This window comes from Lissotriton vulgaris, chromosome 9 (genome assembly GCF_964263255.1).
Source record: "Lissotriton vulgaris chromosome 9, aLisVul1.2, whole genome shotgun sequence".
Lineage (NCBI taxonomy): Eukaryota > Metazoa > Chordata > Amphibia > Caudata > Salamandridae > Lissotriton > Lissotriton vulgaris.
Window position 1 is genome coordinate 135,235,074 of NC_141697.1, and position 22,529 is coordinate 135,257,602.

General features: G+C 45.4%; 1 protein-coding gene across 1 annotated transcript in view; it reads left to right on the plus strand.

The window, feature by feature from the left end:
• Positions 1-22,529, plus strand: part of RTF1 (RTF1 homolog, Paf1/RNA polymerase II complex component) — a 337,563-nt gene that overhangs the window by 215,996 nt on the left and 99,038 nt on the right. Inside the window, exon 13 of the mRNA XM_086937201.1 lies at positions 1,213-1,334. Within this exon, the coding sequence (XP_086793327.1) occupies positions 1,213-1,334 (122 nt within the window). The remainder of the gene's footprint in view (positions 1-1,212; positions 1,335-22,529) is intronic.

Consider the following 22,529-nt stretch of genomic DNA (forward strand, 5'->3'; position numbering starts at 1 on the left):
GCTCTACTCCCCTCCGCTCCGCTCTACTCTAGGCCCCTCCGCTCCGCTCTAGGCCCCTCCGCTCCGCTCTACTCTAGGCCCCTCCGCTCCGCTCTACTCTAGGCCCCTCCGCTCCCCTCTACTCTAGGCCCCTCCGCTCCCCTCTACTCTAGGCCCCTCCGCTCCCCTCTACTCTAGGCCCCTCTCTACTCTAGGCCCCTCCGCTCCGCTCTACTCTAGGCCCCTCCGCTCCGCTCTACTCTAGGCCCCTCCGCTCCGCTCTACTCTAGGCCCCTCCGCTCCGCTCTACTCTAGGCCCCTCCGCTCCGCTCTACTCTAGGCCCCTCCGCTCCGCTCTACTCTAGGCCCCTCCGCTCCGCTCTACTCTAGGCCCCTCTCTACTCTAGGCCCCTCCGCCCCTCTCTACTCTAGGCCCCTCCGCTCCGCTCTACACTAGGCCCCACCGCTCCGCTCTACACTAGGCCCCACCGCTCCGCTCTACACTAGGCCCCACCGCACCGCTCTACACTAGGCCCCACCGCTCCGCTCTACACTAGGCCCCACCGCTCCGCTCTACACTAGGCCCCACCGCTCCGCTCTACACTAGGCCCCACCGCTCCGCTCTACACTAGGCCCCGCCGTGCCGCTCTATATATATATAAATATTTATATATATGTGTTTATATATATATATGTGTTTATATATATATATATATATATATATATATATATATATATATATATATATGTGGGGTACATATAATATAATGTTTCTGTGGTCCCGCGCATGGATGGGAATATTCTAATGCTTATGACTTTGAGGATACCCCTGGAGGAGAACTAGGATTACAGGTAAGTAACTAATCCATATGCCCTTTTGGAATAGTAGCCAAAACATATTTTCTTAAGCGCAGTGTCCTACAGTTCACAATAACGCCGTTTGTAAATAGGGAAGCAAAAATTATGCAAACACTTGTGGATCCAATCAGCTTTGTTTTTAAGGCTGTTAAGGGGTTGAATGTGGTGCTGATTTCCAAGCAGGTTGATCAACATGGACAGTAGTATGTTTTCCTCAGCTCATTTCCGGTCGAAGATTTAATTAGAGTTCAAGGCATTCAAGTTCTTAGCTACCCATTCTTGCCATAAAAGGTTAATAAGACCCATACAAGACTAAACCGGTTCCCTCTAGTGCGGTAAATGGTTAATTTGAAATTCATTGCACCTTGTTTGCAGGCCATGGCAGAGGAGGCAGGGGACCCTGACAAGGCCAAAAGGATTCAAGACCAGCTAAATGAGCTTGAAGAGAGAGCTGAAGCCCTAGACAGACAACGAACGAAGAACATATCTGCCATTAGGTTAGTAACCATTATCAGGTGACGTTTTAATAATTTTCATTGAATTTAGTGCTCCGCAGGATTCGAAAACCTATACATCTAGCATATCACAGTATTGAGATTCAAGTAAGCAGTACTGGCAATGCACAATTTAGATTGTAAAAACAAGGTTGCAAGATCTTAAACTGCGTATTCCTTCTGTTATATATCACAATGTATGTACGAAGCAAGGGCGACAGCAGTAATCTTCAAACATTTGGTCATTATTATTCAGTTATTGTTGATTCTTCAAATCTCAGTAATCAAGCCTGATGCTACCATTCACAAAAGTACAGATTTTTTTTTTAAGGATCTTTTGTGATACACTTTCCCAAAACAGTAATTTTCATCATCATATTGTATCGAATGCAAGTTTTCAAGGAACAATCTGAAATACATTTTTAAGCCACCTTGTTAATTCCCAGTTGCATACTAATGTGAAAACCAGTTTTTTGCAGAACTTCAGTAGCTCATCTACTATGAATTGATAGCATAACCTGATCAAAACAGCCTTCACAGGCAGCTGGAATGATATTCACAGGTTTAGAATGTTTAGTATACATAAGTTACCGGTGTACATAATGACAAGGTTGAAAAATTGGTTCTCAATGTTTGTGATTCTTGTACTTCCAATTGAATTAATGGCCATGCACTAATTAAATAGACCTCCAATGAAGTTGATAAGCATAGTGATTAGATTACTACTCGCTTTCAACAGATGTTACTAGAGGGTTGACCTCAAGTTATTTTTTGTAGGATAACGTGCGAGTGTCCTCTATCTCTATACAATGTATTTTATTGTAATTGCATTTATATAGAGCTTACTACCCCATACCAGGCGTCAAAGCGCTTTTTCGGCGAGTAGCACCCTATTCCGGGACCCTTAGAGGATTAGTGTTGAATTAGTATAGTGAAACATGCAAGTACATTTTATGTGGTGGATAGGTTAGTCAGTTAATTGGATTTTGAATGATAGCTGAAGGATAGAGGAGGACAAAGGTTTGTATTTATATAGCGCTTGTTGACGCACGCTATTCAGAAAGCCTACAAAGGATTAGTGGTGAATTAATATGGTGAAATATGAAGTCATTTCAGTGGTGGGTATTAGTCAGTTACTTGGAGTGAGAAGGATAGTGGAGGGACAAAGGGGAAGAAAGATTTGCATTCATATAGTACTTGTTACCCCTGATGGGTGTTGACGCGCTTTTCTGGCGAGTAGCACGCCACTCCGGAACCCATAAAGGATTACTGTTGAAAATTAGGATAGTAAAAAATATGAAGTAATTTGAGTAGTGGAAATGTTATTCAGTTTTGCAGCGTGAATCTTTCTGGATTCACTATGCTGTGCATATTCCGCTATCCGGTGGTTGGGTTCGGAATCGTAGTTCTTTTTTCTCTCTTTTTTTTCTTTTTTTTTTCGTATCCCAGGTGGGCGTCAACGTCCCACCATTTGGTGTACCTTCGGTGACGTCGGCATGCTTCCGGCGGAAGCTCCCACCCTTGGGCGTCATCTTCTGATTGTTTTTTCCGCCGTTGGGTCTGGATCGTCGCGTGAAGTTCCAGAAGTTTTGAAGGAGAAAATACAGCAACTTTTCGACAGAAAAGACCTAAGAAGATTAGGAGAAGAAGACCATCCGAGAGGAGACAACCAAGAAGGGGAAGAACCTCGAGATCTAAGACGCCCTTCGGAGAATGCGCACACAGGGGGCCCGCTGAGCGCAGGGATGTACAAGACACCCTTTAAATTCTGCAGAAAACTGCCACCACAAGTTCGCGCAGAAGGACCAGCACCCGCTCTGCAACCTCTGCCTGCCGATCGACCACGAGAGCAAAGACTGCTCCGTCTTCAAACCGAAGACAATCCGGGTTCGAGAGAGGCAGAGGATAGCTCACTACACGATGCAGGGCAAAGGCCAGGCTCCGACGCTTTACGAACTGGGCCTCTCCACCGACGACTAGGACAACATCGCCGAAGGTCCAGATGACTTCACGGTCGCAGAGACCGATAAGAAAACGTCTGACAAGGTAGGAGAGTCTACGACACCGAAAACCTCGACAGGGCCTCGAAAGCCTGAGACAGACTCTCGAAAATCAGAGTCCAGAGCCTCGAAGGGGGCACCGGCGCAGAAAACTTCGACCGAAGCTGCATCCCCCGATAAAGGGCCCAGCGGATCCGTCGAGAAGGACTCCCGGGCGCCGAAGACCGGCAAAAAGCCAATGTCGTCGAAGCGAGCCCCCGAAAAAGGGACTTCGACTTAGAAGGAGAAGGTGCCGAAAAAAGCCTCGACGTCGATGACGCCGTCGTAGAGAGCACCCGAAACGCTCGACGACGAGCAGGCCGCACAGTTGGAGAGAAAGAAAAGAAGGCTCGAGGCCGGGATGGAAAACATCCTTCAGAGGAAGAAGGACTTCGACGAAAAGATGAAGTTTCAGGATCCCCTCTAAGCCAGCGACGGAGTTCGACGTCTAAGAGCAGCCGAAAACTCCGGAACCCTCGGAACACGAAGAGGAAGAGGACCTCTATTACACAGAGGGTGAATATGAGGAGCAGCAGTCAAGCTACGGCTCAGGATTCTCGATGGCACAAGACCTGGAATGTGAGGACATAGAGGCTGAACCCCCGGAGGAGCCTGTGGAGACATATCCCTCGAGACCTTCGCCGCCAGATGACATTGGGGCATACAATGAGGTCGTCAGGAAGGCAGCAGCAGCTTATGGGGTTAAGCTGGAAGAGGAGAAGCCTAAAGCAGACTTCCTGCTGGAAACGTTGCTCCCCACACAGACAAGAAGCCAGTTCTTTCCCATGCTGAAAAGTATCACGGATCAGGGGAAGGAAGCGTTCACGGACCCGGCTACGCAGGGCAGTCACACGAGGACCGAGAAGAAATACAAATTCTCCTCCCAGGACCCTGCTTACATCAAGGGGTCCGTCATAGCAGATTCAATAATCGCTGCAACAGCCAGAAGAAGGGCCAACGTCCCAAAAACATCTGGGCCACCACCTGACAAAGAAAGCAGTAGGATGGACCTGACGGGCAGAAAAATTGAGAGGAACGCCGCAATGCACTGGCAGATGGCTAACTTCAACGCCCTCCTGAACAGGCACCAATTCCAACATTGGGATGAGATCGGCCAATTGCTCAAGCACCTCCCAGAGCAATACCTTCAGAGGGCAACGCACCTTGTGGAAGAAGGGAAAAGCATTGTTAACTCGTGCCTGAAGACGGCCTTGGATGGGGCTGAAACATCCAGCAGACTGATGGCTATAGGCATCACAGAGAGAAGGCAAACCTGGCTCAGGATCTCAGGCTTCAAAACTGAGGTTCAGAACACAATGGAGAAACACTGTTCGGAGCCCCAGTTGATGAGAAACTCACCCAACTGAAGAAAGCCAACGAGAAAGCAAGGTCCATGGGGGCCCTGCAATTCAGGGGGATGAGAAGAGGCACTCCCACGCGGAGGCCGAACGGAAGGGGTGCAAGCCAGCAAGGACAATCACAACAGGCGTTCCACCAGAGTCAACAGAGTGAAAACCAAGGTCACTAGGGCCAGCAGAAGCAAAACTGGAACTATCAGAACAGGGGCCAGTCCTTTCGAGGAAAAGGAAACAGACGGGGCCATAGAAGGAGAGGCGGTGAACAACCCCCCTCTAAGTGACTTCACACGGAAAAGGTGCTCACTAACTCAAACCCTCCGGGGGAGGAGCACGGGAAAACAAAGAGGAGAGGGCTACATGGACAAGACACAAAAGAACATGTAACACCAGTAGGAGGCAGGCTGAGATTTTTTCTCCAGGAGTGGAGAAAAATAACCACAGACAAGTGGGTACTCCACATCATACAGTTCGGATACTGCATAGAGTTGGAAAAGAGACCACCAAACAGAAAGCCAAAGAAAAGAGAGCACTCAGGAAGAGAGCTGCAATTGCTCCAAGAGGAAGCTCAAGAACTCCTCCTCAAAGAGGCCATCGAACCGGTCCCATTCAAAGAACAGAACAGAGGAGTGTTCTCAAACTACTTCCTGGTGCCAAAAGTGGACGAAATCCTAAGACCCATCCTTGAACTACGGTTCCTAAACAAGTATGTAAAAACTCAAAAATTCAAGATGACGTCCCTACAAGAGGTCATCCCACAGATAAAGGCTGGGGACTTCTTGTCCACCGTAGACCTCTAAGATGCGTACCTGCACATCCCCATGAACAGGCAGCACCAGCACATGCTAAGATTCACAGAAAACAAGGATCACTACCAATTCACAACCCTGGCATTCTGTCTAAAGTCCGCACCAAGGGTATTCACCAAATGCCTCGCAGCAGTGGCCGCACATCTGCGAAGAGAGGGGATACACGTGTACCCCTACCTCGATGACTGGCTCATAAAGGCAAACTCTTACAAGACATGCAAGGTTCATGCAGAGCAGGTCACAAGAACGCTAACAAGCCTGGGATTCTCCATACACTGGGGAAAATGCTCTATGGAACCGGAGTAAGTGAAGATCTTCCTGGGAGCTCAAATCAACACCGTCCAATGCAGGGTGTTACCCAGCGAAAAGAGGACACTCAGCCTACTGAGGGAGAAACGTCACTACCAGAAGGGGCGAGCTCTGACAGTGAGGACAGTGAGCAAGATCTTGGGAATGATGGCGTCATACATACACATGGTCCCCAATGTACGCCTACAAATGAGACCACTCCAAGAGTGGCTGCAACAGCAATGGTCACAAGCTACAGGAAGTTGGGAGGATCTAGTGATTGTAACGCACAAGGTGCAGGAAGAAATGAAGTGGTGGACCAAAGAGAGGATAACAATAGGGAAGCCTCTAACGCCACTGGACCCAACAGTGACCATCACCACAGACCCATCCCAGAAGGGATGGGGCGCACACATGAACAGGCTCAGAGTGAGGGGTCTGTGGAGCCCAGCGGATGCGGTCGGACACATCAATTACCTAGAGCTGAAAACACTGTTGCTTGCCCTCAAGGCCTATCAGAAACAACTGCACAAACAAAAGGTGCTGATACAAACAGACAACACCACAGCAATGTTTTACATCAACAAGCAGGGGGGAACTCAATCATTCCCTCTGTCAAGCTTGGCACAGGAAATCTGGAGATGGGCAATACCACTCAAAATAGACCTGCTAGCCATACACCTTCCAGGGAAGGACAATGTAGAAGCGGATTGGCTCAGCAGGCAGACTTCAGCATCCCACGAGTGAGAACTCAACATACAGGAAACAAAGACTATTCAGGATGTGGGGCACTCCGACAATAGACCTGTTTGCAACACGCCAGAATGCAAAATGCCAATACTTTGCATCCAGACAACCAGAAGCACTATCCCAGGGGAATGCCCAATGGATAAGCTGGTCAAAAACATTTGCCTACGCTTTTCCCCCGATACCACTGTTCCCCAGGGTTCTTAACAATTGCATGATGAGCAACATGACGGTCATCCTGGTGGCACCACAATGGGCCAGGCAGACCTGGTACTCACAGATAATGGAGATGGCGTAGGGTCCATCCCACAAGTTCTCAAAAAGAAGAGACCTACTCTCCATGGAAAACGGAGAAGTTCTACGCACAGAGCCGGAAGCCTCAGCCTCTCAGCTTGGCTTCTGAGGACATCTAAAACTACCAGAGAGCACCGTGCGGGTGCTGCGGAAGTCAAGAAGGCCCAGCACACGCAAGTGCTATGGGGAAAAATGGAAAAGATTCACTCAATGGTGCTGCAAGAAAAAACTCCATAGAAAGCTGACCAGGGAATCAACGGTGCTAAGATACCTCACTCACCTAATAAAAGCTAAGCTAAGCTCATCCTCACTGAGGGTACACCTGGCAGCGATTGTGGCATACCCAAGAGGAGAAACCGGGAGAAGCTTCTTTACATCACAAGTAGTAAAAAGATTCCTAGAAGAGGCTAAAAGAATAGCGCCACCAAAAAGGATGCCGCCGCCGGCTTGGAACCTGAATGTGGTACTGACAGAGCTCATGAAAGCACCTTTCGAACCCATCCACAAGGCATCACTGCAAATGCTGACAATGAAAGCGGCCTTTCTGGTAGCAATCACCTTGCTACGCAGGGTGAGCGGACTACAGGCATGAACACTACATCCAGATACACAGTGACAGGGTCGTGACGAGAACAGTCCCGCACTTCATGCCAAAGGTGGTGTCAAGGTTCCACCCGAATCAGAGTATTCAGATTCCTAGCTTCTTCCAGAATCCCACGACAAACGCTGAGAGGGCACTCCACACTCTAGACGCAAGAAGGGCAGTGATGCACTACATTGAAAGGACGAAGGAACACAGGAAGCCTAAACAGTTCTTCGTATCCTTCGCAAACAGTTACCTGGGTAGACCAGTGACTAAGAACACCATAGCTCGATGGATCGCACAAACGATACAATTCTGCCACAAGCAAGCGGGCCAGGAGCTAACAGGATGGGCACAGGCCCACTCGACCAGAAAGAAAGGAGCAACAATTGCCTTTCTGGCCAATACACCAATTCAGGACATATGCCTGGCGGCAACATGGGCTTCATTGCACACGTTCACTAAGCAATATTGCGTGGATGTACAGATGAACAAGGAAGCACAAGTAGGGCAAAGAGTGCTTCAACATATATTCAACAACCAATGCTCATCTTCCACCCAGACGCCACAAAAGTAACGAAACCGCTACAAAATCTATGCACAGCATTGTGAATCCAGAAAGATTCACGCTGCAAAACGAATAGTTTCTTACCTGTCGGTGTAGTTTTGCAGCTTGAAGATCTTTCTGGATTCACTAGCGAACCCACCCGCCTCCGCCAGAAAGATGAGGCTGGAAAAGAAGGTGGAAACACATGGAATGGAAAGCAAGTTGAAGCTTACAAGATGCATGAAAAGAATTACGTTGGAGAAAGGTTTAACAAACCTAGCCATGGATTCACTACAAGGACACAAAAGAGAAAAAAAGAATCCGAAGATGGCGCCCAAGGGTGGGAGCTTCCGCCGGAAGCATGCTGACGTCACCGAAAGTACACCAAATGATGGGACGTCGACGCCCACCTGGGCTACGAAAAAAAAGAGAAAAAAGACTAAGATTCCAGACCCAACCACCAGATAGAGTAATATGCACAGCATAGTGAATCCAGAAAGATCTTCAAGCTGCAAAACTACACCGACAGGTAGGAAACTATTCGTTATTTGGGTAGTATATTAGTATAGTTTAATATGTAATTTGAGAAGTGAACATGTTAGTCTGTTAATTTCGATTGAAAAGGACACTATCCTTTTCAATCGAAATTAACAGAGGGATAAAAGAGTGAAGGATTTTTCTTTTTTAAAGGTCTTAGCAGTAGGAGGAGGCTTTTGGATGAGTAAAAAGGAGTTTAGGAGGGGAGGACTCAGGGAAGAGTTTAGAAAGGTTTGTTTTAGGAGATCGGTATAGTAAAAGAGGTGTCAGATGATGCAAGGAGGGGTAGAGTAGGAGAGAGTCTAGAAAGGGTTATTTTGGCTATCATAGTAGTGGTATGGGGTTTGGGATAAATGAGAGGGTGGATGTGGAGGATATGTTGATAGATGTATAGGATGAGAGATAGGGTAGTGCATTGGAAGGAGTAGTAGAAGAAGTTTGAGATGAGTCAGAAGGTTGGGCTAGAAGATATATTGAGCGAAGTATAGGCTGAGAAATAGGGTAGTGCATTGGAAATGCCAAATTAGAAGAAAGTGATAAATATATAGATCCATAATTACATTGAAAGTATATAGATACATAAAGGAGGTAAGTATATGTAGATTAAAGATATTGATAGAGGCACAGGATGAGAAATAGGGTAGTGCATTGGATATGCTTTTTCAAGAGAAAAGTAAAACACGGAACCAAGTACATGAAAGGTACATAGATGCACAATTGAAGTATGTACATGTAGACCAAAGATGATATTAATGTATTTGTTTTCTCTAAACAACATAATTATTTTACATGTTTATACAAAGTATCAACACAAAGGTAGGTACATATCTATAGTGAAAAAAATGCTTGTATACAAAGGGATATGCTGTAAATTTCTGTTTTTGCGTATGGTGCTTATTTGGGGAAGAGCCAAATCATGAGTAGTTTTCTGAAGGTAAGGTTGTTGTCGGTGGACCTTATGAGATAGGGACAGAAACACAGTGTCCCTAATCACTAATTGTTTGGGGGCATTTGTCAGGACTTGGGGCTTTTTCTGATCCCTTCAAATCACTTTTAACAATAAGACAAAAAAGTATGAAATAAGTGAAATGTACGTATGACCTTTTGCCAGGGTGAAACAAGCCATAAGTTTTTACCTCTGAGTTCTCCAGATCACCACTTCAGTCTTCTTCCATAAACTAGTTGTGGCCGAGGTCTGATGTCCATATTGGGAAATACTGCTGTAGCTCTGTGATCCTGTATTAAAAATCCCACGAGCCTCCTCTCCCTTAGACTGGGTACTTCACCCCTGAAAGAGAACTACGATTACTGGTAGGTAACTTTTCTTTATCCTTCGGATGATCACTTTTTTCGTGCTAAGCACTGAATTGCTTTGACTTGCAAGCCCAACCCTTAACCAGGAATCAGAAAGAAAAGAAAAATAATGCACTATCCGGAGAGGTTTTGCAAAGAAGCCTCACACGTTTGATGATCTGTCCTTATGTCAAAATAGCAGTTTCTTTAAAATGTGGGCAGATTTCTGCTATACGGGCTTTCCTTATAAAAGTAGTAACAGCTTTACTTATAGTGTAGTGAACCTTAGAGCTACTAGTCACTCTTGTTAGCTTTCTGGTAACTTAAAGTGATGCAAGAGACTATGCACCCTAAGATATATTGTTTTCTATAATTTACCAGACCTTTTTGAATGGGCTGTTTGCTTTTATTCACTTACAATCTTAGCACACTCCTAAGATCCAGTGTATGGCGGATTCGTACTGCTACAAAGGAAGGGTTCAGCAAACCTTTTGTATGGTCTGTACTGTTTAACATGGAATTGAGGTAAAATTCTTCCTTTTCATTAACTTTCTCATAAGTAATACTATGCATGGTTTGGGAGCATATAACTGATTTCACTTACCCTTCAAAGCGAAACATGACAATGGACCCAACTAAGGAGGACCTCATTAACATCCAATGGAGGAGACCGTCTTTACTGGCCAGAACACCTTTTTAATTCTCTAAAGGTCCTTGATAACAGAGACTCCGGAAAAAGGGGTTTTAATGAAGGACATTTTTTGTAATTGCAATTTTGTTGCATTCACTGCTACCAGTAACTTTGATTTAAAAATTTGGCATAAGATTGACTTTGATGGAAGATCTCTTCAAACTTGAAGGCATAGGATTCCACGGCAGATAAATGCTTTCCTTTTTTACTAAGTTCTGAGGGAGATTAACATATTTTCAAAAGGTATGAGTTGAAGAACTAAGCTGCCAAGTTCAACAATGGGAGACTCAGGATATAGCCATCAAGCTTTTGAGGAGACCTGGTCTGGATGGCAGCCTCTTCTGAGCCTGTTTGGATAGATAAAGCAAATTTGGTCTCCTGGCAACAAACAATTAACAAGACAATTTGTATTAGCCCACTCCTGATGCTATTGGGTTATGATGGCCAGGTTAAGTTAGATATGACACAAAGGAATTTTATATTTATATCAGTTGCCGTGGCCTGCTTATTGATTGCTATTGCATGGAAAGATGCTGATCCCCCTTCGTATCAGTCTTAGTTTAACCTCCTACTGAGCATTTATGCACAAGAAACATCATTGTATAAATGCAGAGGTCTGCATACGGGCTAGGGATAGGGCCTGAAAGATCTGGACACCCCTGACAACATGGCCTAATTATAGGACTGGATAAAAGGAGTAGCTTGAAGCTTCTGCGCATATGGTCCACCTCTGGGGCCCAGCTCTGATCCTATGTGCTTATGCCTAAGAGAAATCCCAGAATCTGCGATTCAATAGGCTCCATCTAAAATGGTTATGCAGCGACCCAGCTGGTGGAATATGAAAGGTTTTAAGCAGAAGGAGAGAGGTCCTGGACATACTGCATTAGTTAACTGGTCGTATGCTTCTATAGGCTTCCCCACCCTCTATACTTGCCACTTTTTATTAACTTGGTGGATTAAGTAAAAAATGTCTATCACTGAAGGCTTTGCAGAAACCAGTAACGGGGCAGACATGCTAATCCATACAGACACTGGAAGTGGGCAGTAGGGAACAAGATGTCACTAGTAGCAATACATTTACCATAAAAGCTGAACACAAAAGCAAATGAGCTAAGTAGACAAGCAAACACTAGGCACATTGAGGATCTCAACAGAAAATACTGTACAAGATCTTCCACAGGTGGGGAACAGTGCACGTAGACCTATTTGCAACACACATGAACTTGAAATACCAAAGCCACATGGTACTATGGAATGACCTGTCGATAAAATGGCCAGGGAGCTTTGCCCATGCTTTTCCACCAATACCAATGATGCCACACATAATAAACAGTTGCAGAGAGGGACACTTCACTGTAATCCTAATATCCCCACAATGGGCCAGACCTAGATAGTCATCAAGTCTCATGGAGGTACCACAGGGCTTGTTCATAAGACTCCCATCACATCAAGATCTGTTGACATCCCAAAAGGGTCATGTGTGGCATCCGGAACCAGACACCCTCAGCATGGCTTCTGAAGACATGGTTTGGTCACCCCAACCTACTGATAAGGTCAATGGAAATACTTCAAGAGGCAAGGCAGCCAACAACAAGATGATGTTACAGCAGAAATTGGAAGAGAATCTTACCTAGTGGCTATTGTGACATACAAAAGGGAAGTAATAGAGAGAAGTTTCTTTATGACCGTAGTAATTAAACATTTTTTAAAGGGGGGGCAGAGAAAATAGCACGCCCAAAAAGCACAGCCATGCCCACTAGGAATCTCAGTGTGGTGGTAACAACTATTGACGTCATACTGTGAACAAATGCAAGTAGAGCAACTGCCTTTCTAACTGCAATCCCCTCAATGAGAAGGGTTAGTGAGATCCAAGTGCTTACTACACAAGAACTATTTCTTTGGATACACAAGGACAAAGTAATAATGAGAACAAGATTCATACTAAAGGTGGTGACAAATACCATGTCAATCAGGTCATCCACTTACTGTCCCATCAAGGTCCACTCACCTGAATTCTCAGAACGTTTGTGGAAGTGAAGATCTTCTAATACTTCACCTTGAGGTTAATCCTTTATATCAGAATGGATGACTGATACCAGTGACTAAACCTTGGGGAAAGTGAATTAGAGAGCGAGATGATAGCATTATATGATTTTGCAGCAAAAATCTTTCTGGATTCCCGTGCTGTGCATTATTCCGGCATCTAGTGGTTGGGTCCAGAATCTTCTCCAAAACCTTTTTGTCCTTATACTATTTTTGTGTTTTTTGGTGGGCGTTGACGTACTTCCATTTGGTGCACCTTGTGACGTTGTCTTTGGTTGGCATCTTCAGCTTCTTTTTTCAAGCCGTTGGGTCTGGATGTATGCGGGAGGATCTCCAATGACTTGAAGAAAGTTGTCAATTCTGAGAGGAATCACCAAAATTAAACCAGAGTGAAGGAGTCATTGAAGGAAGATACAGGAGACGTTCTGGGATTAGGGCAAGGTATTTTCATCGAATGCCGAAAATGCAGGTGCAGGGGGCTCCCTGTACTTAGTGATGGAGAAGACCCCATTCCAGTTTTGCGAGAACTGGCACCATAAGTTTTCCAAGGGGAACCAGCACCCGGTCCACAACCTATGCCTGCTGATGAATCATCGCAGTAAAGATTGTAACGCCTGTTCAGTATTTGCCCCGAAGACTGAGGGTAAGACAGCGGCAGAGAACAGCCCACCATACCATGCAGGGCCACCACACGACACAATCTCTTCGAGATTTGGGTCTGTCGAGCAATGAGGAGGAAAATATTGCCGAAGACCCAAAAGGGGGAAGCTGAGGCAGACATCTAGTTTGTGGACACAGACCAGCTGGCCAAGAAGATGCTGAAAGAAGATGTAAGGGACTCAGCGCCCTTAAAATTGGTTGTGGAAACTCGAACATTGGAGGCTAAGACCTTAAACTGTGTCTGTGTTGAAACACTCTGCAACCACATGCATGTTCAAAGATAAAAATACCCTTGAATCCTTTGAGAAGGACTCTGCAGACGCGTAGACTCCTGAAAATCTGAGACGTCCAAGTAAAGGAAAAGACGCTTCAGCGTTGAAACATGAGAGGTTGAGGTCGTAATGACACGATTCAGCGAGCATTTTGTCATCCAAGGAGTCGTCGGCAAAACAAACTCACAAAGATCTCGACAGCCAGCAGCAAGAGGCAGAGATTGAAAGGAAGAGAAGACTCTAGGGCAGTGACCAATATCCTACAAAAGAAAAAAGACTTTGACAAATGTCTTAAAAAATATATATACATACCGTATCCCAAACAAGCCCTTGACTTTAAAAGAGCAAAGGGATGAAGACCTCAAGGTACTAGAGCCCCCTCTAGCCCCTTAGCCTTAAGAAGACCAAGAAAAAGAAATCTTCTAGGTGGAACGGGTAGAAAAAGTTTAACAGTGCTCTCAGGCTTTAGAGTACCAGGAAATGGAAGTGCTAGATCTGGAAACGGATTCACCAGAGTAAGGGGTAGACACATACCCTTCAAGACCATCACCTTCTGATGATATTGGTATCTATAATCAGGCATTAAAAAAAGCAGCTGAGAGATATGCTGCACAACTTTAAGAGGAAATGCCACAATCATGTTTTTTGCTTGAAACTCTATTACCAGCACAAGCAAGGAGCCAATGTTTCCAAGTGTTTTGCATCATGGGAAAGCGGTCTTCAAAGAGCCAGCTACATGTAAGGCGGTGGAACCTATGAGAGTACAAACATTCTTGAAAAGACCCAAGCCACATAGAAAGGAACTATTCTATTCTAGCAGATTCTATTATAGCATCTACGACCAGGAAAAGAACCAATATCCCAAGTACTTCAGGACTTTCTCCAGATCAGGAGAGCAAAAGAATGGACCTCATGGGACAAACAGTAGAAAAAAGTGTGGCGAATAGCTAACTTCATTACACTTCTAAATCACCATGCCTACCAGCATCAGGAAGGAATAGGGGAGCTGATGAAACACCTTCCGGAACAGTATCAAAGGAGGGCAGCTCATTAAATGGAAGACGGTACAAACCTCGCCAATACCGGTTTGAAGTCCGTATCATTTGGAAGGCAAATTATGATAGGGATCACCGAGATGCTTCGCCTGGCTAAGAAAATCCGGTTTTCAACCAGCGGTGTAAGCCGATATACAAAATGCACCCTTCAATGGAAAACAGATATTTGGGAGTGCTGTGGATGACACCCTGATTCAATTGAAGAAGGATAACGAGATAGCAATATCGATGGGGGCTCTTCAGTTCAGAGTTAGCAGGCACAGAGGATCAATTCCATCATGAAGACCTGCAAAAAGGGGATCTTTCCAAACCGCAACATATCGCCAAATGTACCAGAAGTCATTTCAGGGAGGTAACCAGTCAGTACAGCAGCAGCAGCAATCCTCACAACTGGCAGTACCAACAGGGCAAACAGTCATTTTGTGTATGTCAACTTGTAAGAAGACAACTACAGAAGGGGGAGGGTACCCCGAAAGAGCAAGTGACTTTGCACAGTTCACAAGAGGCACCCTGATAACACCCCAGAGGGCAACAAGAAGAGTGCAAACACAAAAACTCCTACACTTGAAATCAGTAGGAGGCAGACTACAAAATGTTCTCAAACAATGGAAGAAAGCCACCAGAGACAAATGGGTGTTAAAACTAATACAATTTGGAAAGAACTAAAAGTACCTCCAAGCATGGACCCAAAGAAAAAGGTACATTCAAAACAAAGGACATCCCGCCTCCTCAAGGAAGTAGAGTAGCTACAGACAAAAGGGGCTATAGAGTTAGTCCCAGGAATGGAAAGAAACAAGCCAATTACTCCACATATTTCTTAATTCCAAAAGTAGATGGGCCGCTTAGACCAATTCAAGACCTTAGATTTCTAAACAAATTCACAAGAACTCATAAGTTCAAGATGACCACACTACAGGAGGTAATACCACACATTCAAACGGCGGATTTTATGTCCACAATTGATTTCAAAGACTCTTACCTACTCATTCCCATGAATGCAAGTCACAAAAGGTTCCTCAGATTCATTGTAAACAGGGAACACTACCAGTTCAAGGTGTTGGCCTTTTAAATTAAGTCAGCACCAAGAGTATGCACAAAGTGCCTAGCAACTGTAGCGGCACACCTACAGAGGCAGGGAATACACACCTATCCCTACCTGGATCACTGGCTGGTGGGCGCAAATTCATGTGAAAGATGCAAACCGCATATGCAACAGGTGATAACACTATGTTTGAGGCTTATGAACTGCAGATCTCACACTTAGCATTAGATCGCTATCTGGTGTTGGGCTCGGGTGCTTGCACTTTATTGTTGTCTTGGCACAAGTCTTTGTAGTCACAAGATAGGTGACTCCTCTCTTGGACGATAGTGTGCATGGGCATCGACTCCATCCTTAGATTGTTTTTTTACGCCATTGGGTTTGGATGCAACTTTTGTGCTCCGGTTGGAAAACCCTTTCGACACGAGAAAATCTTCCTTAAAACTCTGAAAGTTAACTTCAAACATCTTCAGCTTCAACCAACTTTCATCGATTCGATTCCGGTCGTAGACACGGGCTGTTGGACCTACCAATTGAGGCCTACGGCTCATGGAAAGGACGCCATTCAAGAAATGCCCCCAGTGTGGAGCAAAATTTCTGCACAGTGACCATCACAAGGTCTGCAACCTGTGCCTATCACCTGAACACAATGAGTCCAGCTGTCCAGCCAGTGCATCCTTTCGATCAAAGAAGACCATTCGAGATCGAAGAGCTCGCCGACACATTATGCCGAGATCAGCGCTGGAACCAGTGGACATCTTCGACGAAGGCCCAGATTTCCCAGAAGAAGATTCGAAGATATCCAAATCGTGTCAGAGGCAGAAGACTCAGACTACCCCATCACTGCTGGTCAAAGTGTGAGTACTACTGCCCCTACCCCAACCCTGCAAACAAAACCAAAAAAAGGCAATGGTCAAGAGTTCACCTGCTGGCCCCAGTTGCGACCAAAAACACACTTCAGAAGCCCCGCCTCCGAACAAAAAAGATAAGCCTTCCAGTAGCTCTGTACCGAGCAAACCGCATGTACCAATCCCACCGGCACCTTCGCCACCGAAACCAAAGGAACTCTCGGGTATGAAATCTTTTCCGATGCCTTCCACCTCCAAAGATAAATCTGCCCCGAAAACATCCAGGCCTGTGGATAAACTGGCTTCAAAAGTTTCCAAGCCTAAAAATCCCGCTACGGCTCTGAAACCAAGAACCTCAGAACCAATATCTACGCATAAGGACTTTACCACGCCTCCTAAGTCCAAAGACAATAAAAGTCAACACCAACCCTGTTTGGCACCTAAAGTGGTTCCTGAGGAAGAGGAACTTTTTCAGCTGGATCTTGTCGATCCTAAAGAGAAAAGGATTCATATTGACCCAGAAACAGGACATGTCACCACTGTGCCATATAGAAAAAGGAGTCGGCACAGCACCTGCTCCTCCAGTGCCTATAAAGGAGGACCTATGCGTCCCTCTTCTCCTATACTTCCTTTTAATCCTTCTCCTCTTCCTAAATCTATCTCACCACCTCAAACTGAGACTTCACCACCTCATAAACCCACAGATGAGGATGATGATGAGGACTTAGGGGTGGGGGGTGACCCAGATGACCTTTTAACATATTCAACTGACCCACATGATTGGGAGTACCCTATCCCAACAGATATACCAGACATCCCAAGCCCACACACATACCCCTCAAAACCATCTCCTCCAGTCGATAATATTGGTTTTGGGCAGTTGATTAATAGGGCTGCCATCTATCATGGTGTCACAATGCACTCAGATGTAGCAGAGGAGGATTTTCTGTTGGATACATTTGAACAGTCCCAGAAGACAGTGCAAATATTTCCAATGATTAAGGAAGTCATTAAACATGCCCCAGAAGTGTTTAAAGATCCCGTACGTACCAGGATTCCTAACCCTAATATAGTGCACATAAAGTATAGACCTGCCCCTGCAGACCCTGCTTACGTTAAAGGACAGCTGCCTTTGGATTCTCTAGCAGTTTCCAATGCTAGAAAGCGTGCCAACTCCCAAACCTCTGGAGAAGCGCCACCCCCTGATAAAGAATCCAAATTGCTAGACGCTTCTGGTAAAAGGGTAGCTGCACAAGCGGCCAATCATTGGAGTATAGTCAACACGCAAGCACTGCTCGCAAGATATGATAGGACTCACTACTATCAGTTAGAAACCCTACTACATTTGCCTGACCAATATAAAACACAAGCAAATTCTCTCATTCAAGAGGGCAAGCTCATTTCAAATGCGTCAATAAAATGTGTACTTGACGCAGCAGACACTGCCTCTAGATCAATCAATACCAGTGTACTTCTAAGACTACATGCCTGGCTGCACATCTCCGGCTTTAAGCAGGAAGTCCAGACTAGTATCCTCAACCAGCCGTTCAACCAACAACAATTTTTTGGCCCGGCTGTAGACACTGCACTTGAAAAAATAAAGAAAGACGCAGACTGCTAAGTCCATCCGAGCTTTGCAGTCTCCACAAACGCGTGGCTCCTGTTGTCGCTCTATCTATAGAGGAGCCTCCAAAAGCATTGGAGCAGGCAACTCATCTTCATTTAAAGCCGCTACACAAATATCCCCTAATAGAGGATACTTTAGAGGTGGATACAGAAGAAACAATAACGGAAGAGGTCGAGGGAATAACAACACTCGTACCTCCCCTAACACAAAACAGTGACTTCCCTCTGCTCCCCCCAGGTCATCCCACTCCAGTCGGGAGGAGATTATCACAGTTCCTACCTGTCTGGGATTCCATCACAAATGACAGGTGGGTAAGACAAATTATCCAGTCTGGTTACTGGCTGCAACTTGCAACTCCCGTCCCCCCCACACCCCCCCACATACCATCAAAGCAGCGTCCCATGTCCACAGAACATCTTACGCTCTTAAAACAAGAAGTTCTCTCACTGCTTCAAAAGCACGCAATAGAGATTGTTCCCCTACAGCATCAAGGGACTGGGGGTTACTCGCTGTACTGTCTAATAACCAAGAAAGACGGGACTCTAAGACCAAAACTAGATCTCAGTCCCCTCAACCTATATATATACACTCAGATCATTTTCATATGATCACTCTCCAGCAAGTGCTCCCGCTACTGCAACAAGGCGACTTCCTTGCCACACTAGATCTCAAGGACACCTACTTCCACATTCCTATACATCCTTCTCACAGGAAGTATCTGAGGTTTGTAGTGGATGGACAGCACTACCAATTCAAAGTCCTTCCATTCGGTGTCACCACTGCACCCAGAGTGTTCACAAAGTGCCTTGCATTAGTAGCGGCACATCTCAGAAGACATCAGATACATGTCTTCTCATATCTAGACGACTGGCTAATAAAAGCCAAGTCACTCAATCAGTGTGTTCAACACACTCCTCAAACCATTCAAACATTACACAACTTGGGGTTTACAATCAACCACACCAAGTTGCATCTCCAGCCCTTTCATATACACCAATATCTGGGGGCCACAATAAACACCTCCACAGCTCTAGTGTGTCACAGTCCAGCCAGGATAGCAAGCATACAAGCCCTCGTGACATTTCAAGTCCTCCACTCTCTCCCAGCCAGTGTGTTCATGCAGCTCATAGGCATGATGGCATCTTGCATTTTTATTGTGCTATATGCAAGACTTCAAATGCGTCCATTACAAGAATGTCTAGTACATCAATGGAATGAGGTTCAAGGACAACTTACAGATCTGGTGTTGGTGGACAGCTGCACACATCGCGCTCTGCAGTGGTGGAATACCAAAAACTTGTCCAAAGGGCGGCCGTTCCTCGAACCGGTTCCACAGATAGTACTCACAACAGACGCATCACTCACAGGATGGGGAGCCCATCTCCTCGGACATACAACTCAGGGCAAATGGACGAATCAACAGAGTGCTCCACATCAATCACCTGAATCTACTAGCAATATTCCTAGCACTAAAATCTTTCCATGTACAAAACAAAGCGGTCTTGATCCGGACGGACAATATGACCGCCATGTACTACATACAAAAACAAGGAAGCACACATTCTCTGCAACTGTCTCAGCTTGCACCAAACATTTGGCGATGGACCATCCCACAAAATATATATCTACTTGCCGAACATCTTTCAGGAGTTCACAATCAGATTGCGGATCTGTTAAGTCGACAGACACAACAGATTCACGAAGGGGAACTACATCCCCAAGTCCTTCTACCATTTTTCCAGATGTGGGGCAAACCAGACATAGATCGGTTCGCCACACAAGAAAACGCAAAATGCCCATCCTTCGCGGCCAGGTTTCCACACCTGTTGACAAAGGGCAATGCGATATGGATGAACTGGTCAGGCAGATTTGCATACGCTTTTTCACCACTCGCATTAATTCCACTAGTGGTATCCAAGCTCCAACTACAGTCTCAAACTAATCTTAGTAGCTCCCACATGGGCACGCCAACCATCGTTCACAACACTGCTGGAACTCTCACTAGTTCCACATCAAAACCTGCACCTGTCCCCATCCCTGCTAACGCAGAACCATTGAAAGATCAAACACCCAGATCAGCTGAATCTGGCGTTCTGAAGTCCTAGAGTTCGGGTATATAACTCTACCACCGGACTGTATGGACATCATTAAAGAAGCCAGACCTCCTACTAGAGCTTGTTATGCTGCAAAATGGAAAAGATTTGCCATTTACTGCACCAATAACCATATTGATCCACTGGGTGCCTCCATCCAGAATATCATTTGCTACCTACGGCACAACACAAATGCGAACTGCAGTTCCTCACATGGAAAGTAGCTTTCCTTGTTGCCATTACCCCTGTTAGAAGAGTCGGTGTGATCCAGGCTTTAACCATACAAGAGCCATTCTTACAATTACATCGTAACAAAGTGGTTCTCAGAACAAACCCCAAATCCCTTCCTAAAGTCATCTATCCATTTCATCTTAACCAATCAGTGGAGTTACCAATGTTTTTTCAAAACCCAGACTCCGTAACAGAAAGAGCTCTATACACCCTAGATGTCAAAAGAGCACTGCTTTATTACATTGACAGAACAAAACATTTTTTCAAAACAATTGTTCGTAGCCTTCTCCCCTCCACATAAGGGTAATCCCATCTCCAAAGCTGGAATTGCAAGGTGGAGAGTTAAAGGTGGTCAGTCGATATGCTACCTAAAAGCTAAACGCATCTTGACAATTCTCCCTAGAGCAAACACTACACGCAAACTAGGGGCCTCTATGGCATTCTTAGAGAACATTCCCCTAGAAGACATCTATAAGGCAGCAACATGGTCTACAACTCACACCTCCTCTAAACGCTACTGTGTGGGCGTGCAAGCCAAGCAGCAAGCTTCTGTGGGCCAAGCTGTTCTTATAACTTTCTTTCAAACGACTGCAACGGATACAAGTGAACACCGCTAGGAGAGATACTGCTGTACAGTCTATGCTAAGTGTGAGACCTGCAGCTCATATGCCTCGAACGGAAAATGCTACTTACCAGTATGCATCTGTTCTTGCCATGTAGAGCTGCAGATTCTCACACGCCCGCCCACCTCCCCGGGACCTGTATCTGTTCCAGTTCTATCTTATTTAGATATACACACATGGACATCTTTTCTGTTTCTACTAACTCCATCATTTACCATCATGGCGAAAAACAATCTAAGGATGGAGTCCATGCACACTGATCGTCCAAGGGTGGAGTCACCTATCTCTTGACTACAAAGACTTCTTCCAAGACCACAACAATGTGAAAGCATCCGAGCCCAACACCAGATGGGGATCTAATACTAAGTGTGAGAATCTTCAGCTCTACATGCCAAGAACAGATGCATACTGGTAAGTAGCATTTTCCTTCAATTAGGGTTCTCAATTTACATGGTAAAGTTCGAACCAGAACAGAAAAAGATATTCTTGGGTGCCAAAATAAATACAATACATAGTAAAGCCTTTCTCAGTGAGAAGAGAACAATAATGTTGAAGGAGATACAACTCTACCAAAAGGGGCAAGCTCCAACAGTGAGGACAGTGGGGAAGCTGATGGGAATGATGGCTTCTTTAATTCCGTTAATACTGAACACAAGGCTTCACGTGAGGCCACTTCAAGAGTGGTTGCAGAGTCAATGGTCACAATCAACAGGGAGTTGGGAAGATCTAGTGGTTGTCATACGGAAAATAGAAAAAGAAACAGCGTGGTGGAACAGAACACATATACTACAAGGAAGGGCATTTTCACCACTAACTCCTACAGTGACCATAACAACTAATGAGTCCCAAGGGGATGGGGGCGAACATGAGCAAACTTTAAGTCAGTGGGGTCTGGAAGAATCAGAATGCATGTTGGAAGCTGGCTCTGTATATAATATCACTAGGTGGTAATACGTGCACAAAGTCCAGGGGTTCCCCAAAAGTGTACAGGGCTCAATCCACAACCCAAAGTACTCTATTAGTGGTAGTATGGGCGAGCAGTCTTAGGCCTAACACAGAGAAGTGTAAGGCATTTATTGCACACACTTGACCAGTAAAAGACACAACTCAAGAAGGCGATCCAGAACAATTTGATAAAATTATCATTTGTTTGTACTTTATTTTAAGACCCAGGCCTACGTAATAAGGTAAGTGCGTGTTTTATTAAAAATACTTTCACTTTCAAAAATCGAAAGTTTTTCACACTGTCCATTGTTATCCTGTGGGGGCAACACTATTGCGAGTATCAAGCTTACAAGTTCAGTCTTTAAAGCCAAAAGTCAGCAAGGGCCAGAGGCCAGGCAGGTACCAAAACAGCACTTCCCGCGGCTCGGGTGCAGAGGTTAAAATCTGAGTACGATCCAGTGCTTTCCAATGGAGGCTGGGTGCTTGGAGCTACACTGCATGCAGGTAAGTAAGTCTGTTGCAGGGGCCAAGTTTTAGGGGTTAGTACAAGCACGGGGACCACAAAGCAGCACCAAACAT